Raw genomic sequence first — 21,804 nt, 5'->3', positions numbered from 1 at the left:
AAAGTAGATTTGTCTGAGAATGGCTGGTTCAAAGCCAGCCAGTGAACTTCCTGTGGGGTGGGGATATTTGAACGTGAATCTCTTCGCTTTTAGGTCAGTAACCTGTCTACCTACGCTACAGTGCCATTTATTTATTTTTCATTCCTGGAGAATGTCATGCATTCCTTGATGCACATATGGTTCAATACTGGGGATTATTCAGCAAGAGCTATGAAGCTCAGAGCTTAAGTAGAAACTAGGTGCCTGTTAACAAATATATTTTTGGACCTCATAAAAATCATCTCTCTCCCCGACTAGTTGCTGTTGAGTAGGTTCTTGGTAAATGTGGAGTGATTCTTCAAGTGGACTTGTCTAAAAATGTGGGTAAAATCAGTATGATTTCAAGGGGCCGGGGGTTAATTCCATTTTGCAGGCTGCTTTCCAGGGGCCACATTTTGTTGGCGGCGGCCAGAGGCCAAAAATAGATGTAGGAACAGTGTGGCTCTTCCCTTTCTAGGCATTCAACAGCCAGAGCTTTCTACACCTTCAACCCCCGCCTCTCCATCTGTCCAAGTAAGTAAGCAAGCATTCAGGGTAGGGTACTCACGGAGGTTGTGGAACAAGCCTGGTGAGAGGAGTAGCCTGGGGAGAACACCAGAGGCTAGATTGTGAGACCTGAAAGGACCCATTCAATCCTGAGGCCCCCATAGCTGCTCTTGATGCCTGGGCAACCGGAGCCCATCCAGGCCAATACAGTTGGCATGCTTGGCAAAACAGCACTATGTTCCCTTTATCATCCACTACAATGCAAAACAGTATCTGTGTGAAAATTGCCTTGGGGCATAGAGCAGGCATAGGCAAACTTGGCTCTCCAGGTGTTTTGGGACTACAACTCCCATCATCCCTAGCTAACAGGACCAGTGGTCAAGGATGATGGGAGTTGTAGTCCCAAAACATATGGAGGGCCGAGTTTGCCTATGCCTGGCATAGAGGGTGATACCAGCTGCCAAAAAGTCATATTGTTACTCTGGCTTTTGACAGTAGACATGCATATTTTTAGGTCCCACGTCTTTTTAAATATTATGTTTTAATGGTGTAACCTGCCCCAAGACCTTTGGTTGAAGGGCAGGCAATTATTAATAAGAATAATCATGGTCATAATATCACAAGGGTTAACATTGCTTCTTTTTTGTTAAGGCAATGAAACAAATCATTGTTAAAAGAATCCTGAAGAAGGCATTATAACTTCTGCTATAAAAGTATACATGCATCCAGAGATCCTTTTGATTCTTGCTTTCCCAAACTGCTTTCGTAAATAATAATGTTAATAAAAATTATTGCCCAGCCTTCATCAGCAACTCCCAGGGTTCTGACAATTTAAAATCCAGAATTAAAAACAGCTAAAACCAATTTCAGTAACGGGAGTAGAGTGGTTCCTTAAAACACACATCTCAAGTATCAAAGGTGTACTGTCTTCAGCATTTGCCAAAAGCTGTAAGGTGAAGATTCCAGATACACTCTGGGGGGTGTGTGTTTACCTTCTGCACGTGCTTAAGTATGTTGGATCATGCATTTTACCCAGGTTACTCAGCACATTTCCTAGACTAGGAAATAAAATAGCTTTAAAATAAAACTATAACGATAAATGACCACTAGTGCTTTGATAGTTCTGCAAAATATGCTGCTTGGTGCATGGTGTCTCACCCTGATATTCTGCCTAGGTTGGACCATACCTGGAATACTGTGCCCAATTCTGGGCACTACAATTTAAGAAGGATGTTGACAAGCTGGAATGTGTGTGGAGGAGGCAACCAAGATGAATCAATAGCTTCAAGCTACAAGAAATGAGATTCTGACTAAACATATGGAAAAACTTTCTAACAATAAGAGCTGTTTGACAGTGGAACAGTCTCCCTCGGGAGGTTGTGGACTCTCCTTCCTTGGAGGTTTTTAAGCAGAGGTAGGATGGCCATCTGCCTTGGATGCTTTGGCACTGCAGAGGGTTAGGCTAGATGACCCTTGGGATCTCTTCCAACTCTATGATTCTATGATAAACAGAAAGGCCTGTGTTGGCTGCTTTATTATTCTCCCCCCCCCCAAGTGCAGGGCTTTGTTTGAAAGTGAGATAATTCTGCATGCAGGTTCATTTGCCAGTGGATATGTCAGGAGGTGGCTTATCAATTTGTTCTTCTCTTTGGTCCTCAACAAATGATAAAAAATATAAAGGGTGCAAAGTTATCTTTATTTAAAAGTGCAGTATTAATAGCACATCTGGTCTGTTAATCAGGCGAGGTTAACTGTTAAGAGAGACACCTTTTAATCTGTTTGAAAGATAAAATGGTTGACTATTGAGCCATTAAAAACTGAAACCAAATACGCTAAGTGTGCTTTTAGGCAACAGGGTGATTTCATCCTATTGTCAAGAGGCTTGTTACTTTAAAGGAATTACTTTTGTGCATGGTAACTAAAGATGTGTCCCTCTTTCCGATGGAAGAAAGATTGACGAATGGTGACAAATGGTTGGTTTCATGCTCCCGGAGGCAGTCTTAGGAGACGTGCAATGTCATTTCACAGTGTCTCCTGAATGTTGGATGTTGCAGAGAACAGCTAAATTCAACATCATACCCTGTAATTTCCCATTTAATTTACCATACAAACTTAAACATAAAATTAGCATCATGTGCAGAATTAAAGACTGCAGTTAAAAGGAATTCCGCCATAAGATATTGTGGAAACAGTACGCATATATGCCCACAAAAGTTACAAGCCCATAATTTTTGCTTATTGTCATCCCTCTGCTCCTCCCCATCACAACATAGCTATTTTCATGATATTGATGGGCTGAAAGGAGGCTGCGGGGAGAGGGGATGGAAACCACAACAGAGAAGAGCCAGAACTCTTCCAGTTTACTAGAACATCCCTGCCTGATTTTCTTTCTCCTCCTCCTCCTCCTCCTTCTTCTTAATGGCTACAGCCTAGCAAGATTGGGTGCATTTAAAAGTGAACCTACCTATTTCACACTTTCTAAAACAATACACATGAGGAAGCACAACCATTCTTAGAAATTCACCCTTCTCCGAATTTTGCAATGGAGCTCTCTTTGGCACAAGTAATGTGCATGGAAATACATATACTAGGGTAGAGAGCACATAATAAGAATATGTTAGTGAACATAACATGCAAAAAATGCCAAAATATTATGGTTTGCTTTCGCAAAAATGTGTATATTAGGGGAAAGTGCATACAAAATGTGTATCTTAGGAGAAATTTGCACACTGTCATGCTGATGAATTTTCATGAGGACTTAAAAAAAAAAAGGATCGTAAACTGATGTGGAAGTGTGGATAACTGAACTTAAGAATGGAAAAAATGAGAAACCAAAATGGATAAGATTCACACATCACTACTGTTGAGTAACAAATTTGCAAGCCTAATGGTGGTATTCAGTCAAGTTTTACTCAGAGTAAGACCCACTGATATTACTCAGCATGACTACATCAAGGACATTGATTTCAGTAGGTCTACCCTTACTTAAACTTAATTGATTATCACCCCTAGCATGTCACAGCAAGAATATATGACACAGCTTTTAAGGGTGTACAGAGGAACAGAGCCGTCTTTCCCGTAGAGCTTAGTGGTGTGTCGCACCAGGGCGCCGGCCTCTCAGGGGCGCCCTAGCAAATGGGGGAGCTGCACGGCTTTGCTGGCAGCCTCCCCTTTTCCTGCACGCCCGTCAGCTGCGCTCTGCCAACCATAAGGCTGGCGGGCGTTAAGCTTCCTCCCAAGCCTCCTCGGGAGGAGAGCGATCCCTGCAACTTCACTCCCAAGCCTCTGGGAGGATCGCGCTCCTCCCAAGGAGGCCTGGGAGGGAAGCTGTGCTCTCCTACCGCGGAGGCTTGGGAGGGGCGCAACTTCACTCCCAAGCCTCTGCGGGCATCGCTGTCCCGCAGCGGCATGGGGGAGAGTTGCGCCCCCCTGGATGGCTGGCAGTGTGCAGCTACAGCCACCCTAACGCTATCTGTGGTAATTTGGGGGTGCTGGGCAGATATTTGCACCCCGGTGCTGCATCTGCTAAAGACGGCCCTACAGAGGAAAGACTTCAGTCACTGAGATTCTCTCTTTTTTACAGTTGGTTTACCTCATCTCTTAAATTGCATGGGAAAGGGCTCTCAGTTACCACATATAATGCTTTAGGGAAGCTCCATAATGACAGATGAGCTTTTCCCTTAAAAAAAAGGACCTCTTGCCTGCCTGTCCCAGTCTTCTCCTGCAAAACTGTAAAATGAATGCATGTCCTACAACAGCCTTCCCCATCCAGTTTCCTTCCAGATGTTTTGGATTACAGCTCCTATCATCCTTGACCACTGACCATGCTGGCTGAGGCTAATGGGAACTGGAGATGAATAACAAAAGGGGAAAACTCATTTGGGAAAGCTGTTCCATAAGATGTTATATGATCCTTAGAGTATGTATGTATGTATGTATGTATCTGTATGTATGTGTGTGTGTATGTATGTATCTATCAAGAAATACAGGGTGAGTCTTTTAAAAGAGGCCCCGTGGAACATGTGTACTCTGTATCCATGGGGCCTCTTTTAAAGTATTCACTCTGTACAGTATAAGCACTGCAGTTTACAACAATATAAAAACCATACAGAATTTCTCAGAATTGCTGCAAATGGCAGGTGTTCCTCATGGGGTGATGTGGAATGGGCTTCCTTCAAAGCAGGGTGTTGAAATACCGGTAGCTTAGAGTAAAATATTTGTGCTTTAGAAGAGAGTTGTATAATTGTGGGGGTGTGGAGAGTTGTACTATTGTTTTAAAAGTGAATTTGGGAAGCATAAGGAATATTAATGGGTTTCTTCATTGCCTATTTTGTTGGATTGCATTTTTGTGTTTATGGGTAATCCCAACAGATAGTTTCTTCCCTTCACTTGGGCTGTTGGCAGGAGTTCTAAGTATTCCTTGTGTGGGGAGTGATGTTGGTCAGCCACAGGAGTACTGGGACAATTTTTCCTATGTCATGTCCTTCCTCACTTCCAGTTCAAAAACCCCCCAAAACTAACTGGGGGTGAGGAAACTGAGAAGGTCTGACCCAGATGTACTGTTACAGTGTAGGAGGCAGGAAACACAGCTGAAAGGTGCTTTGCCAATTCTTCATAATTTCTGTAGCTAATGGAAATATCCATTATTCAGAGCAGTAGCTTTGCTCAAAGCAAACCAGGTGTCTTTGATTCACTTCTGAAGGTGAAAATGCATATTTTCCACATTAACCGTTGTGTACTAGTTTATTAGTTCTACATAACTTACTGTAAACTCATAATTGCATAATTCTCAGGGGTGTTATTACAGTACACTCTGCTTATGCAATATGCATTTGTGGTGGTTTTTAAACTGTAAGTACAGTGCATGTATTTACAGAATCTGTTTAACTAGGGTTCTAATTAACTGTTTTGGTGTGTCTGTGTCTGTACGCAATCACAAAGTGCTTGTTTTCATATCTTGTATAATTAATTCTACTGCGGCAACGTCTTGTAAAATGCCAGAAGCATTTGGCTTGCTTACAGCTTTAAGACTTCTAGAGTTTAAAAAATGTTGTTCCTTAAAATCACCTTAAATGGGTTAACGGCATCCTGATCATTGTGCCAAGAATGTCAACACGGTTTAAGGTGAGAGGGCCAGCCTCAGGTGGCAAATTTTAACTTATTGCTTGAGGGCAGCAAATAAAATAGTCAGGCTAGTTTTATTACATTTCTACTACCAAGGAAGAGTTACTTCAATATTCTGTTTCAGGCATCAGATTGCCTTGTGCCATCTCTGTACTGCACTTTTCATTATAAATACTTCCTGTTGGTGGCTGTTCAAACTGGGACTAAAGGAACTAAACAGTAGTGCTTCAATTCAAAAGAATATCTAGAATCCAGAGCTATGAAACTAGTTTTTTTTGAAGCCAATGAGTTTTTGTGACTTTCCTCCTCTCTTTTGAAACAGCAGCCTGCCCTCCCATGAAAAACTGCTCTTGAAAATGAGGGAATTTCAAAGGCAGATTTTTATATAACACAATGGATTGGGGAGAAGCTCAGTTTTCGTGTATTTGTTTGACAAAATTGAGATGCCATGTGATTGCAAAAACAACAACCAATTATTCTGCTATCCTTGTACAAGCCCCTTATGAAGGCTGTATACCCACTGATAAACTGTAATTGTATTGTACTTGTAGATAATTTGGTGACAAACTTAAGAGTGCTCTCTTTTTATTTCTTTAGTTTCTCTGTTTGAAGAATATAAGAACATTCCTTTTGGCCTGCTGTGAGACATTTGGGATGAAGAAAAGTGAACTTTTTGAAGCATTTGACCTGTTTGATGTCCGTGATTTTGGAAAGGTATTTACAATTTTACTCTCATCCAGTTCTATGTATATTTAAAATCAGTGCATAATTCAATTAGGATCTTATGCTGTTGGATATTCTCGATGAAAATACGTGTTAGTTTTTTACTGGGAAAATACGTGTTAGTTTTTTACTGGGAAAATGTCACCATGTATGGATCACACGGGGATTGTGCAATTGCAGGAAATTAGTAAATTAAAATTTCCCCATCTTTACATTTCCGTTGGTTGTGGTTTGATTTCTCCACATGGGGGCATGTTGATAAGGAAAATTAAGGGTGAATTTATACATGCTTACACTGAAGCAAGAATTTTTTTTTTTACTGATGTTTGGCATCCCTTTATGTTCTTTGTATCATTACTTATGGGCAAAACAATACAGCTGCCCCAATTTGACATCTCCCTTCATCTGCATGAAACTGAATGAGGGCAAGTGCCTCACCTTGAAACACCCCAGTTCTCTTGAGTTTCCAGTGCTCCTTCAAAAGAAGGAATCCATAGACCTATAACCTCACCAGAACGTGTTCAAAGATGACCAAAACTTTCTAAAGACTGTACCAAGTGCCCACTGCAAAGCAATAATAATAATTTGGTCATGTGTAGGGGTGGTACCTCTGGTGGGGGACATTTCTGGGGTGGTTTGCCCAATTTGGTTGCAATCCTGCACTCAGCTCTCATCTGTGACTCCTAGACGCCATCAGTATGCAGCAGTGGCCACACCTTGAGAAATGACTTTGTCTCACCGGCTAAACCAGGTGAGGGTAGCCTGTGGGTCTCAAATCCTCAGTGAGTTAGGGACTTCCCCTGCATGCAAAGGCAGCCTCCAGCAGATTTAGCGGACGAGATCAGTAGTAGGTTCAACAGTCAAGAAGGTGGTTATTGCATGTGCTGCAGAGGAAAATGAGGGGAAGATGGGGCTCATTCACCTGGAAAGGTAGCCCATCTAGGAGAAGGAAAACTCTGATCCTCAATCTCTTCTCCCTTGTGGCTATACTCATATGTGAGAAAGGCTCCAGGAGTAAATCCCAAGGAAAAAGCCGTACGTGCTGCCTTGCGGGGCATCTTTGGGAGAAGAAAAGGCTAAGGAGTAAACCCTATACAAATCCAGAGCTGTGTCCCTCAGGTGGTTGGATGGCATCTTGTATGCCTCCTTCCTCTCTGCTTTGCTTTGGATCACATCAGTGAGGCTGTGATGGGGTGTGGTCTTGTCATTGAGGCTGCCCAGGGCCTCCATACATGCTGCCCAGGATACTTCAGTGCTGCTAAGGCAGCAAAAACAACGCGGGAGGCAGCAGTTATGTCTGCAGAGCAGTTAACTGTCTCTGCAGGCAAAGCAGGCACTGTAATTCTCCAGCAGTTTGACTTTGCCCCCGGGGGCGTTCTCCATTGTCCCTTGAGACAGATGGATGCCAGCAACAACTGTTTGTTTGTTTGTAGGTTGGTGTTGCGTTCATTGTGGATACAGTAGCCACTGGTGCAGTATTTTCAGCTGAATCCATCTTTTTAAACTTGTCTGTTGTCACCTGCAGCCCATTTATCATCTTTCAAAGAAGCTTCTTGGTAATTACATCTGTTTGCTTTGAACAAAGGCCATAGGATAAGAATGTAATACCAACTGAACCTTGAATAATAACATTTTCAATACACAAGATTAGATTCATGTTGTTAGATTAACAGCGACTGCTGATCTAATTTTACAGGCAGCCACTGCTAAATTTGTCACACCTTTATAAGCATCACAGCCTGGAAAACCACCACACTTTGCATATTTGTCATTTGCACAATACAGAACTGTGATAGATCTCATTTTTAAGGGGGGGGGGGAAGCCTGAACTCTCTAATTGATTTTAAAAATTAGCAGGAAAAACATTACATGCCACCCTATTTCCCCAGTTACGGCAACAGAAAGGTGAAGGAGTTGTATTGCGGTTGCCAATGAGATAATTTGGTACAAATGCGATTTGTTTTCTGGACAGTCACCAGAAAGTGTCTCTTCACTTGCCACATGCTGTGTTCATTTACTGTGCTGTAGTCTGCCTTGCACTGCGTTCTGATATGTTGGTAAACAAATTGTAGTTGATTTTTCTCCCTTAATTTAAACTCACAGTGCAGCTGGCTGTGCTTGTTACAGAACAAATGAAACCTGCAACTTTTTATTTTTATTTTGGCAGTGTGTCCCTTCTCATAAAAAAGTGCTCCCATTTGGGGTTTAAGCCAGCCATTCTCAATCTGGTTTGTTTATTTCTGTGACACCTTAGACTTGCTTTAGAAACAGTATTTAAAATATACTGTTGGTATTTCAGTCCCTTGCCTGGGACTGATATCGGCAACTCCAGTGCATTCAGTAATATTTACTCTCTGGCTAGGCACATGCTGTTGGAGAATGGAAGGAAAGCAGTGCGTCCTAATGTATCTGTGAAGTATTGACTAAATGTTAAAGGAGGCCTTTCCCCCAAACCTCGTGATTAAGGAAAAAATGGGGGGCAATGATTAACCAAGGACAAGGATTGGGATATGGGGTCTGAATCTGGTAAACAGGGGTGATGGAAAGTAGCACATCCATGCAAAACACATCCATATTTTCCTGTCCTGCATGAAATGGACAATTTGCTTTTCTTTCTTCTGTCTGTTTCAAGGAAAGCTGTTAACAGCTTTTTTTGTAATGGTGGAACTCACATGTGGTAAATAGTAGCAGTAGCATTATATGATTCTGTGAAGTGCCATTCCCAGCTCACCCATAAATCCTAGTAGCAGATGGCAGGAGCAACTTGTATTGTCCTCTTTACATTCCATATTGAGGTGTGTGTGTGTTTTAAAAGAAGCAGCTGGAAATTAATTTTTTTGTAACTTATTTGTACCTAAGGATTTGAGTTTAATGACACAACCAATGCACTTTGCAACTATTTGTAAGAATTCTCTGTGTGTGCGTGTGGCCACATTTTACTCCTTGGTGAAAAAATGCAGGGCTTGATACGAGCTGTTGGTTGTATTTTGAGAAGGCACTGTGTTTGTGCAAAAGCAAATGTCGAATCAGTGGGGGAAAATTATTGGCAGCCTACAGAGATTTGTAAAATGATTATCTGGCTGTGTATGACTCCCTTGCCTTATTAAGATATGCATCTTTCTTCTCTCTGCAGTTAATTTTTATTTTAGCTATTTCCGTATCTTATAGCCGAAGTCTTGTGGCACCTTAAAGAATGACATATTTATTATGGAATAAATTTTAGCGTACTAGAGACTACTTTATCCTTTTCACAGTTGTCTGTGCTTGGACATGCTGGCTTGCATGGCACACCAAGCCAAACCTTGGATTACTATAGTGTGGCATAAAAGCAAAAAAGTACCAGACGAGAGCAAAATTGCTGTGAGCTCATCTCAGTGAGCATGCAGAGTCATGTGGCTTCATTAAGCCAAGGTTTGGCTTAGCATGTTGTAGAAACAAAGCCACTGAGAGGGGCCAGCGCCAACAGGGATATGACATCAAGTGTAGGGTCCAGGCTATCCTGCTACTTCCCTTTATAGATCCTGCTAGCATAAATAACAAAAGCAGCAGTGACATCTGTCAAATATTTATTTCTAAGCTAATGATACTTTTAACACTCATACTTTGTTGAACAGGAAACCCATTTGTTTAGGAGCGAATATTATTTGAAGCACTTCACAAATGCTTGGACTCTGTGGACTTTTGCACAATGTTAGTCATAGCTGCCTCCTGTCCTGGAGGATTTGTGATCGGTTATGTTGGCTTGTTGATCATGAAGGAAAGATTCCCCCCCCCCCCCCCCGCTTCTCAAAATGCTGCCAAGGCAAAGTCTTTATTTGGGATTCTGTACCAGAGAGTCACTTTTCATTTGCTTAACTGTTTTCTTTCCTTATGAGTTGGCATACGGACATAATTCAGGTTGTGCTGGATTAATCTGAAATGTCACGAACCTGAAGGGAACATTTTGAGCTGCATAAAAAGGCACCCTCCCTTCTCTCTCTCCCCCCCCCCGGCTATTATTTTGATTGTTCCAAAGTACTGTTACAAATGTTGGCCAAGCTATGCCAGCCTTTGCCAGGGAAATTTGCTTGGTAATGACCCAGGATGTCCAAGCAGTGTCTCTATATGGTAACTTAATTGTTGGAGGATGGCTTGGAATGTGAAACCCACCAGAACTCAAGGGAGGTCACTCAATCTTTCCCTCCAGCTGGAAGGAGAGGGCAAGTGGAGGAAACAGCAGAAGTGTTTTGGAATGGAGAAAAGGAGCAGGTTTTAGGGCTGTGAGAAAGAAGCAGCAGTTTTGAGACAGGTGGTGAGAGAGCGAGAGCAAGGAAATGAAAGCTGGAAAGCAGCATTTAGCAACAGAATCTCTTTGGAAAACTGATACAGAGCGGTAGATTTGCCTCTTGTAGGAATGCTTAATCTGTTTACATTCATCTTTGCCTGTTAGTAGATCAGTCACATATTACAGAATTGCCATAAATCTCCATTGATCTCTCCTGCAAAATAAAGCCAAATTGAGAAAAGTGTTGCTCTTGGAACTTTTTATCAGGAAGATTTACATAGGAAGCCTCGGCCCAGTATACCTGAAGGAGTGCTTCCACCCCCATTGTTCAGCCCAGACACTAAGATCCAGCTCTGAGGGCCTTCTGGCGGTTTCCACACTACGAGAAGCGAGGTTACAGAGAACCAGGCAGAGGGCCTTCTCAGTAGTGGTGCCCACCCTGTGGAACGCCCTCCCACCAGATGTCAAGGAAATAAACAACTATCTGTCTTTTAGAAGGCAGCCATGTTTAGGGAAGTTTTTAGTGTTTGATCTTTTATTGTATTTTTAATATCCTGTTAGAAGACGCCCAGAGTGAATGGGGAGGCCCGGCCAGATGGGCGGGATATAAGTAATAAATTACTACTACTACTACTACTACTACTACTACTGCCCTTACTCTGGATTGGCTTCATTTGTCCTCAGTGATGTTATCATGTTCAATTATGTACCTGATGTGTAATTGACTGTGGTTACCCATATAGAAAATTCACTGAGTATGTGTGGTTTGGGTGTGTGATTGGATGATTGATAGAGAGATTGAGGTGGTGTGAGATGGTGGAAGGTTGTAGTTGTTTTGTGAATGAATGGTGAGACTGATGTTGTGTGAAGAATGTGTTTTACTATCACTGGGAGTTCGTATCATGATGCTGAGTAGTCTCCCCCACCCTCGATCTTAGTTCTATGGATAGGTTTTTTTAAAAAATGAATATAAAAGTTGTGTATTTTTTGTTTTTTGTTTTTTCTGAATTGGAAACTATCTGAAATCATGCTTATTGTACTTTGAATACATATTTGAATTTTCTTTATTGTAAACTGCATCAAAAATATGTATAGTGGTCTGTAAATAGACTGAATAAATAAATTGGAGATAAATAAATTGGAGATGAGGACTTTGAGTTGTACTCAGATATATACTCAAAGTGTTGGAATTAATCATCCTAAATTAGTCATGCCCGTTAATTTCAACGAGTCTAATCTGAGTAGGAGCAGGGCTTTTTTTCAGTCAGATCTCAGTTCTGGCACCTCAGTTGGGTGCCATTGCCATTCTAAGGGAATGAGGGAGGTGTTCATGGTGAGTTCCGGCACTTCTTTTTCTAGAAAAATAGCACTGAGTAGGACTAATATTGATCATGATGTTCTGAGTGGGGAAAAATACAGCATTGCAACAGTGGGAGATGGGAGAAAAACAGCGGCAGTAAACGAGATTAAAAAACATACTGTCATAGTTTACAACTTCAATACTTGGTTGTAGGTCTGCCTTTCTCATTAGTTGAATCCCTGTATTGTCCCCCCCCCCCCGCCACCATTATTAATTGCAAATAATTTTAGGGTGGGCAGCTTCAGCGCAGAAATAACAGCCTAAAAGATTTGGCCTACTCTCTTTTGAAACCCATTAAAGGCCTCAAATTTATCAAAGGACGAGAGTTATTTCATATACTTTTCATTGTTTCTGTTTGGCTTATTTAATTGGAAGTAAGCCAGTGGCCATTTTGCAGGACAGGGATAGCCTGGATGGCACTCTCCAGATGTTGTAGAGTATAACTCCCAGCAGCCCTAGCCAGTATGGGTTATGGTCAGGGATGATGGGAACTGGAGTCCAGCATCCCTGGTCCAGCATCTGGGACTTGACTGTCCCTGTTGTAATAGTATAGCCAGATGAAAATGCATATTCATTGTGGCAGTTCTTAATGAACCTGGTGATTGAACAAAAGCCCAGGATAAAGCCTTACATTTTATTGCAACACACTTGCTTAACAGATGCTCAGATTACTTTCCACGACAACACAAAAATTTATTTTTAAAAATGTTAATAAAGTAATTTGGTGACATAACTAATACGCAAATGGCAGTTGGAAACTTTTCAGTATGCTTCTTAGTTGTTGTTCACTTCTCAGACAATAGAGGCACAGCAAGCTCCAGCAAAAAAAAAAAAAAAAAAAAAAGGAACATGTAAAGAAAGGTCATGAAGTATGCAATCATTTTAGCCACATGGTTGGTGCTGCGGAAATCCAGGCCAAGATGCAGCAGGACAGTGTGACCCAGCTGAGGTAGCAGATTGTAAACAGTGCTGGACTGACTTCGGTCTCCAACACATTCTATGAAGAACTGATCAGCAAAGAGAGATGCATGTTTCTTCCCTTCCTGAAATCTTGAGAGCCTTTTTGTTTTTTGATCTCTTACCGATTCAAAATTCCAGATACAAATCTGTTTTACAAATACAGACTTTAGCAGAGCTGAAAGCAGCAGGCACATTAACAAGCTTTGCTAGTCTTTAAAGAGCTATCAGTTTCCCTCAAGTAACTGTGTTTGCAGCACCAAAGTGAGCTCTCTGGAGCACAAGCTAGGGCAGTGTGTATGGAAGTCCTGGGTTGCCCATTCAACACAGCAACCAGCAACAAATTTGAGTTATCCTCTCTGACCCTCCTCTGGCCAGTTTTTTTGTTTTTTTTGTTTAAACTGCAAAATGGTTTCCTTCACCCACAACCTGTTACAGTGAGGATGTGACATTTTCCTTCACATTGGAATTGTCATCAAACATCAAAGGCAATTAAGCAAATGCAATTAACTATCAAAATGACGAACACCTGAGGCTTTTTAGTGCCAATTGTGTATTTCATTACATCAAGCAAAAAAGATTCAAATCATGCTTTGTTTGACTGCAACATTTTTTGTAATGTAAATTTAGACCAGGTGTGCACTTAAGCTAAATTTGTTCACCAGACCAGCGGAGGCTGCTCTGCCTATCTCCTTGCTTGCAACCAGTCTAGGCTGGCAGGCTTTCCTCCATAGTTTGAGTGTTGCCTTTTTAGAACTCAAGAGATATAAAGATGTGAACCAAAGCAGAATGAGTTGGCTCTACTTGTGGTTCGAGGACCCGACACAAAATATAAGGTTAATGGGCAAGAAAAGGCCACAACTTTATTGATTACAGCAGTGAAAAGGTATTGGCTTAGGCATTGGATGTCTAAAACAAGGGGGGTTTATTCACCAGTAGGTGGAGCCTGTTGATGCTCATCCAACTATAGGCTCTCCCCTGATGTCACCGAGGGTCGTTCCATGGCCTCCCGCCAAGCAGGCATCGGACAGAATACACGACCACCAGATTCCTTTAACGGAATACCCAAAAGGCATAGGCGATGGCCACATAGGCGAAGGCATAGGCGATGGCCACACCTAGCTCTTTGACACCACATTTTTCCAATGCCTAACCTACCCACCAATACTACGAAAGTTGTGACGATTGCTACGAGGTAGGCGAAAAAACCAAAAAGCCTAATGCCAAATGGAAAAATTCCTACCAGGCCCCCCGGACAACCAGGGCGACCAACCTAAGGTCCATAGCAAGGCCAAGGAAAATTTAAGACCCTGAGCTCAAAGGGAGTGGAGGGTGGGTGACTTGCGACGGGACGAAGGAGAATGAGGCCGAGGAGGGGCTGGCGCCGCAGTATTTAGGCTGCTGAACACGCCCCCTCGGAGGCACCTGGTTGGGTGCCTGCCGATGGGGGTGGGCGCCAGCCAGGTGAGTGGGGAAGGCGGAGCTCGGGATCCTGCCCACAACCACTCCCCTCTCTTTCAGGGAGGAGAGTCTTTATCACTGTACCTTGCACCAGCAGCTATTTGCTCTGTTTCCATCTCCTGTTGCTCTCCCTACCTTGCACCCGACCAGCCCTAATCAGCACCAGTTTACATTGCATCAGATGAATGGTTGGGAACTCAGTGCTTGTATGTGCGCTTCACCTTCTAAAATCCCAGTGCATGAGTTATTTAACACCTCAGAAGGGTGAAAACACTTTGTAATTTGTGATGCACAAAAACACTGCACAAGAACTCCGCTGGAGCCTGCTGTGTGTTATGTTCAGGAGGAAATCGACATCGGATAAGTAGTCCTAGTTCATTGTAATCCAACTTTCACCAGATTCTGAAAATTACTTCAGGGTGTGTGTAATAATGGTTGTCTCTGCTATTAAAGAAGAGGCCTAAAAAAAGAAGAAAAAGAACTCAAATGTAGGTCGCTATTGAAATGGGAACTTAACATCCTTCTGGGAAGAAATGTGCACAGTATCAATCTATTGTGTAAATAGCATGACGTCATTAAGATAGCCAGGGTGCCACTTATTTTGGTGGAACATTGTATCTGTACACAGAAGCACTGTGGCACTCAGAGTCTGAGAAACCAAGCCTCTGTATGTGTGCAAGTGTATGCATGTGTGAGGTTTCACTCCTTGGAAATGCTGCCCCTAAGTTCAATGCTTCCCTTCCCCTTGGGATTGAATGGCATCCATTAATGTAAGGGAGTATACTTGGGAAGGGGTACTTTTTCTCCAAAGCTTGTAAACTTTTATTAATAAGCATTAATAATACATTAGTAAATGTAAGGCCTCAGCTGTAGATCATAACTATTAGTACTTCTAACGCAGACTTTCCCAACCTGGTGCAATATAGATGTTTGGGACTGCAGCTTTCGTCAGTCCCAGCCAGCATGGCCACTGCTTAAGGGGAGAAGAAAGTTGTGGTCCAAACAACTTTTGTAGGGCGCCAGGTTGCTGAATACTGTTCTTACGTTTCAGTTGTCCATCCTTTACCTTTAGGACAGAGGCATACTTTCACCCTGTTAAATTTCTTATGGGTGTCCCCAGAAATCAATTATGGAAACACATTTTATTTTAATTTGGGGGCTATTTTGGTTTGGAATGAATTTTTTTGTTTCTTTGCCCCTTCCAACCAACTCCCCTTCTTTTTCTCTGCTTATGGTGTGACGACTGTTGATGAGCAGCACACAATAGTGCATTTTTTTGCTTTAAGATCTGTAGAAAAGAATAAATATTTGATGAAACAGGCCCCTTCTTTAAAGGTTTCAAAGCTGATTCATTATTCACCTACCTGGCAGGCTGTGCTGAGAGCCAAGCTATGATGGTTCTCATAACCTGAGGATCACTATGTTCTAGCAAGTCACTGGATTTTGCTTTATATGGACTTTGTTCCCTGTTGGCTTGTTCTCCAGTGTCATTAATTAGACTGTTGGGTGGCCTCTTTGAAGAGCCTCATTATGCTGTCAGTGCTTCTGACTCAAGTACAAAATTTAAAAGATGGATGTTGTCAGAGAGAGACTTCTCCCTGACCTTGAAGTTTCTGCTGCTTCCTGACAGTGTAGACAAACATCTAGGTTAAGTATTTTTAAGGCTTGTGTTTGCCTATGCTATTCCTAGATGTGTCTCTTTGCAAATGTCAGGTTCTATTGCTACCTTAAATGCAGGTGATAGATTTCCTCACCTTCCTTTTAAGTTCTGCTTTCTGTAATTGTTTTGACTGCTGTGAAAAATCTCACACAATTCTGACTGACTGAGGTGGGTGATATAAAAGGGAAAGCAGGAAGGGGAAATGGAACAGAGTGGCTGGAACTCTGAACAGAAGCAGTCTGGCACTGCTGAGCCCTATGTATAAGTATCATACTTGAGATACTTGTCTCCTAATTCTCCCAAACAAAGATGTGTGCATCTAAGAAGGAAAAGGAGCATGCTGTACAGTTTTTCCTCTTTAATTTCATGCCCCAGTTTGTGTGAGCTTGCCATGCTCTGAAGCATCTAGATGAGGGTGCTCTGATGTATAAATAGATCTTAATGGATGATGTGGTTTACCTCTGAGGATGTTCATTTTTTTCCTCCCAAGTACTCCTGGCATCTACAGTGTCATTGCTCTGGAGCAAAAGGGTAACGAGTCTCATCTGTGAGTGTGCTTCCTTTGTACCGCAGAGCTGAAGAGGAGGTTTCTCTTGGGCTTGCTTAGCAGCATTTAGCGAAAGAGGCCCAGAGATTCCTACAAAAACAATTTCTGGGCGAGGAGGGGTTCAGTCCTCTGTAAAATTAGATCAGTAGCTCACATGGGGGCAGGGCAGCTGATTCTTCCCTATTTCCTCTTTGTGTGCTGACTAGACTGAATATAGGCTAACTAATATTTAATTTTGCTCCGATTAGAAGCAGACAGGGTTTAAGCTTGTGTACTGTAGTGCAGCTGTGGACTAGGTAAAACCCACAGAATGTATTGCTTCTCTCAGGTTTTATGTTGCTGCACCATGACAACCCACAAGGGCCAGTTGTTCAGAGATGCAGGGGAACTTCTTTCAGAAAAAAAAAGTTGATGAGCCAGATTCAGCCTCAGGCCTTATTCCACATTTGAATAGCCTAGTGCACACCATAACCTCTTATGTGCATTTTAGAAGAGTGTAGATCATAATTATGACATGGTAGAATGAACACAGGGAACTGGTTCATTACTGAAGCACACATGTGAAAACATTGTAAGCCGGGAACCTGCAGTTGATTTGCACATTGATATTTGCGTTAGAACTATTTAGTGTTTCAGGTTTTAATTCTTTAAGCTACCTTGAGCATGAGAGAAGGGCAATGCACGAATGATTTAAGTAAATAATTAAATAGCCCTGCAAACATGTGGCATGGCTTCATTTCATTTAAAAAGCAAATCCGCAGATAGTATATTGTAGTAATCTGTAGTCCGCAGATTTGTACGGTATCCAGTTTTCTGCTGTATGTTCCAGTAAATGCCCATTCACTAGAATCGGGTTTGACAATGTCTAGGCACCAGTCTGTTTTTTAGTTTGTTGCTCTGTCACATTAACGGTGCGCACCCATCACAAAAGTCCCGGCTACAGGCCTGGGACCAACAGTGGTGACCAAGTGCCCTGGAAATTTCAGCACAATATATATTGCAAAATGTAACATTTCTCCATAGCCTTTGGTTCTTATACTGTTAAGTTTTGCAGTTTATACTGAAAGTGAGAGGATTAAGAATTTTTTTTGGGGGGGGATAGAAGGTGGGACCGTCAGGTGGGATCTGTATGCTACGCAGACAAATTTTGTACACTACGAAGTGCAGAACAATTAGGGAGGTACATAGAATTCCTCTGAATTGCATTATTATATAATACAATATGGTGGGCACAAATTATGCACTGGAATATCTTTTGTGAAACTTCTTTTTATAGCTTGCTGCTTCCCACACACTGTGCTGAAAAAGAGAGAGCCTGCTATGATGTTAGTAATTAAGAACGATGCCTACTTTCAATTTTGACATGCTTCTGGAAGATTTAACTATCACACTGATGGTGATGTTGCAGACTTGTTTGGTAGCAATTACATTGCCCCACAATAAGGATGCTATGAAAGCCTTTTGAATAGCTTATATCTTGCAGATTGGCTTTTTATTTCTCAACAGTTATTTATGGCATGGTATTTGACAACAAAAAGTGTCAGTAGCAATTGCTTGGCTGGGAAAACAATTTATGTTTATTTGAGGCTCTGGTTCACAAAACTTTTTTGTTACTCGTCCTAGAAATTCACAGAACCCTTGAATTCTAGCACAAAGGGGTTGCAGATAATAGTGATATGTTGTTTTATCTGCACATTGTTTTGCTGAGATTGAAGCCTCACACCAGCCTTTGCCAAGCTGGTGCCCTCCAACTGCTCAGGCCTGGGTTGGGTGGGAACAATAGTCTTAAAACAGCTGAAAGGCACCAAATCAGCAAAGGTGGGGAGAGATCTCAGTAGACTAGGATGTTAAGGGATGGGGAACTTGATAGACAGGTATCCGAAAGACTAATACAATGGACTGAGAGAGCATCCCAAGGGAAGGTAGGCAGAGGAAGAGAACAGATGTTACAAGGGGTTCTGAAAAGAGAATGCTAATGAAAGAGAGGTTCTGGGGGGGGGGGGGAGACCCTCACAATGTCTTAAGGCCAAGAGAGGCTCCATTCTGTGGCTGGTATCGGATAATCTTCACTGGCTTCAGTCTGTGTCATACACATCTCCCTCTTCCATTGCACACTTGGCTTTGATGCTTCATTCCTGGCTTGCATTGAGCCAGTGTTCTCTATTCTCTATTCCAGTGTCATTAACCATGCTCTCCTTCTGGACTGCCTGGGCTGGGAGTGGAAACTATTGTGTTACAATGGAACCATTCCTGCATTACTGGGAAGTTTTAGAACATGGAGCTGGAAGTCTGCTAATCTTTGTGGGAGTTACTCTTCAAGGATCTCATGCCTCCAATAGCTCTAAACATATACAGTGGTACCTTGGGTTACATACTCTTCAGGTTACATACGCTTCAGGTTACAGACTCCGCTAACCCAGAAATAGTACCTCGGGTTAAGAACTTTGCTTCAGGATGAGAACAGAAATTGTGCTCTGGCGGGGCAGCGGCAGCATAAGGCCCCATTAGCTAAAGTGGTGCTTCAGGTTAAGAACAGTTTCAGGTTAACAACGGACCTCTGGAACGAATTAAGTACTTAACCAGAGTTACCACTGTACATGAAGCTGCTGCAGGCTGATGTGGAGTAGTCTGCTGCAGCCTGGTGACTAATTATGTTGTTGGACTCACACTCCCATCAGCCGCAGCCAGGGTTCAAGGGAGATAGCAGTTGTAGTCCACAACATCTGGAAAGCACAGGGCTGGAGAAGGCTGATCTGGAGGTTTATAGTGAGGCATCTTCAATATGCAGATGACCTCAGCTCTATTTATCCAGGTGTGGTGATGTTTTCTTCATCCCTTCACTCACTTTTTGCAGAGCACCAGTGATGGCATTGCCTGCAGATCATCGTCGTTCTTTCTTTGCAGTTGTTTAATATTTTTCTTGGTGTTTGTTTGTGGCAGCTTTGTAGCTATAGATGGCATTGAATTGCAATGGCTTCCTATGTGTACAGGTAGTAGTGTTACTGCCCAGGCATCTGAAGTGGAGTGCCTAGTGGCTTGTATTGGGATTGGGTCAACTATTAGTCCTCCCCCATATATCATCTTTTTTTGCTCAGAACTTTCTGTCTGTCTTCTTAAGCACCATTACCAGAGCAAATATGTGGCAATTTATTTATAAAAAACCCTATATAATGTTATAGTGTTATGATTCAAATATCCATAGCAGAAGAATAAGGCACCAAACCACAACCACTGAACGTTTAAGGGGGGTGGGAATTATGTGTGGAAGCGCACTTCTTCATATAATTTTTTTAAAAGGATGGGAAGACAGAAGGAACACCCACACATCTATTAGTATGGATGGAACATTGCAGGCTATAAATACAGGAAGGGACTTTCATTTCCTCTATTGTGTAGAACCTTGCAAGTCCTGGGGGAATAGCATGATTCAGCGGTGGTAAATGCCTGCAATGTGGGCTGGTCTCATTTTACCAGCTTCTACTGGTATCCCATCTGGAGCTAATGTTCTGCATATCCTGGAATACTCACCTTCACTTCGCTATAATGTGCTCACATGGAATGACTTTGAAAACAGACCTGGTCTTGAATAGAGCATGACAATAGAGTGCTAGTGCTAAAGAGTATGTATTACGCCTGAGCTAAAAGAGCTCCACTGATAACCAGTTTGTTTCAGGGATAAATTAAAGGTGCTGGTCCGGTCTACTAAATCTGTCCATGATTTGAGTTCAGGATGCCTGAGGGAGCTCCTTAAAGTTGGAAGACTGCCAAATTTGCCCTTTCAGCAAGTTCCTATTTAGACAGGTATTTCAGCCTCCTGGATTGTGTAATATTACTCTTCCTGTAAGGGTGATGTTTTTGTTCGTTTCTTTACATTGTGAGGGGCTCTGAGGACCTATTCAAAGAAATGGGCTGTGAATTTTAAACTAAATAAATAGGCTTTGTTTGAGGCTGATAAGTACATTATTTCAAATTGCACTGATATCTGTGAGCATTAAGCAATCATGCATGCTGCTTATCTGGCCAGCTGGCCAGTTATGAATTTCTCTGCACACTCTCTGCACTGCAAATAAAGGAGAACTAAATGTTTAACTGGGATATTGGATCTTTTATGGCTTTAACTCTTCTCCAATTGAAAGAAACCATCTCATTGCAGAGCACAGGAGTAGCTTAAAATTTTAAATTAATGCAGAATAATCCCACACACCAAACAAATTAGCTAACCCACTCACTTCATGCATTATACCTATCCTCACTTCTTAAGATCTGAACTTTTATATCTGCCTACTCCATTGATTTCTTGCATTCTATTCTAAGAGTTCATGTCTTAAAAATTAAAAAACTAAGCTGGAATTTACTGTTAGTTTTGCTGTGTGTTTCTGGAATATGTTTACTGAGAGACCTGGTTGGACTGAAGCGATGGCTTGTCCTACAGTTCCCCCTTTTGGTGACAAGGTAGAAGAGAAATGTTTTCTTCCTCAGCTATTTTGACTATTTTGTCCTTATGTTCTGCCATTGTATAAACTGGATTTAATGTTGCTTTGCTTTAAATATTGGTTAAATTTTGAAGTTGACTTTTTTTTTGCTTCTTGCTAAAATTTACAGTAACAGTCCAATTTCAGTTTTCCCTCACTCATTCCCATCCCAACCAATGATAGCACAGCATGTTAGCCATTCACACTCATTATTTTATGGCTTTTCAATTATGGCATATGGTTTTTATTTCTGTAACTAAACAAATGTTTTCAATTCTTTCTGCAGGTTATAGAAACATTATCCAAGCTTTCCCGCACCCCTATTGCATTAGTCACCGGAATAAGGTACAATGTAGTTGTAGATTCTGTTTTTAACTTTTATCATGGCCGATAACTTGAGTAACATCTGTGAAATCTTTCTCTATCTAGCAGATGAGTTACAGTTAAATGATGAATGTTAAAATGCTACCACACAGTTTTGTCTTTAAAATGGAGGTGTACTTTAAGAACTGGGTTTATGGCAGTTTTTTTTACTTTTATATTTTGTCTCCACAGGCCGTTTCCTACAGAAGAGAGCGTGAATGATGAAGACATTTACAAAGGCCTTCCAGATTTAATAGAGTAGGTTGTACATTTGTGGACTCTACAGCATCAGTTATGTAAAGGAGAAAATGGAACTGTTTTGACCAATGAACAAAATATACTGTGTTG

General features: G+C 41.8%; 1 protein-coding gene across 4 annotated transcripts in view; it reads left to right on the top strand.

The window, feature by feature from the left end:
* VAV3 (vav guanine nucleotide exchange factor 3) overlaps positions 1-21,804 on the top strand; it is a 214,802-nt gene that overhangs the window by 87,712 nt on the left and 105,286 nt on the right. For all 4 annotated transcript variants that reach the window (XM_081917452.1, XM_081917449.1, XM_081917450.1 and 1 more), the window contains exons 2-4: positions 6,247-6,363; positions 21,380-21,438; positions 21,649-21,714. In XM_081917452.1, coding sequence (XP_081773578.1) covers positions 6,304-6,363; positions 21,380-21,438; positions 21,649-21,714 — 185 coding nt within the window. In that variant the 5' untranslated portion in view covers positions 6,247-6,303. The remainder of the gene's footprint in view (positions 1-6,246; positions 6,364-21,379; positions 21,439-21,648; positions 21,715-21,804) is intronic.

The sequence above is a fragment of the Podarcis melisellensis genome (genome assembly GCF_964234715.1).
Source record: "Podarcis melisellensis genome assembly, chromosome: 6".
NCBI classification, from domain to species: domain Eukaryota; kingdom Metazoa; phylum Chordata; class Lepidosauria; order Squamata; family Lacertidae; genus Podarcis; species Podarcis melisellensis.
Note: the sequence above shows the minus strand (reverse complement) of the source record. Positions and strands in the feature narration are given on the sequence as shown.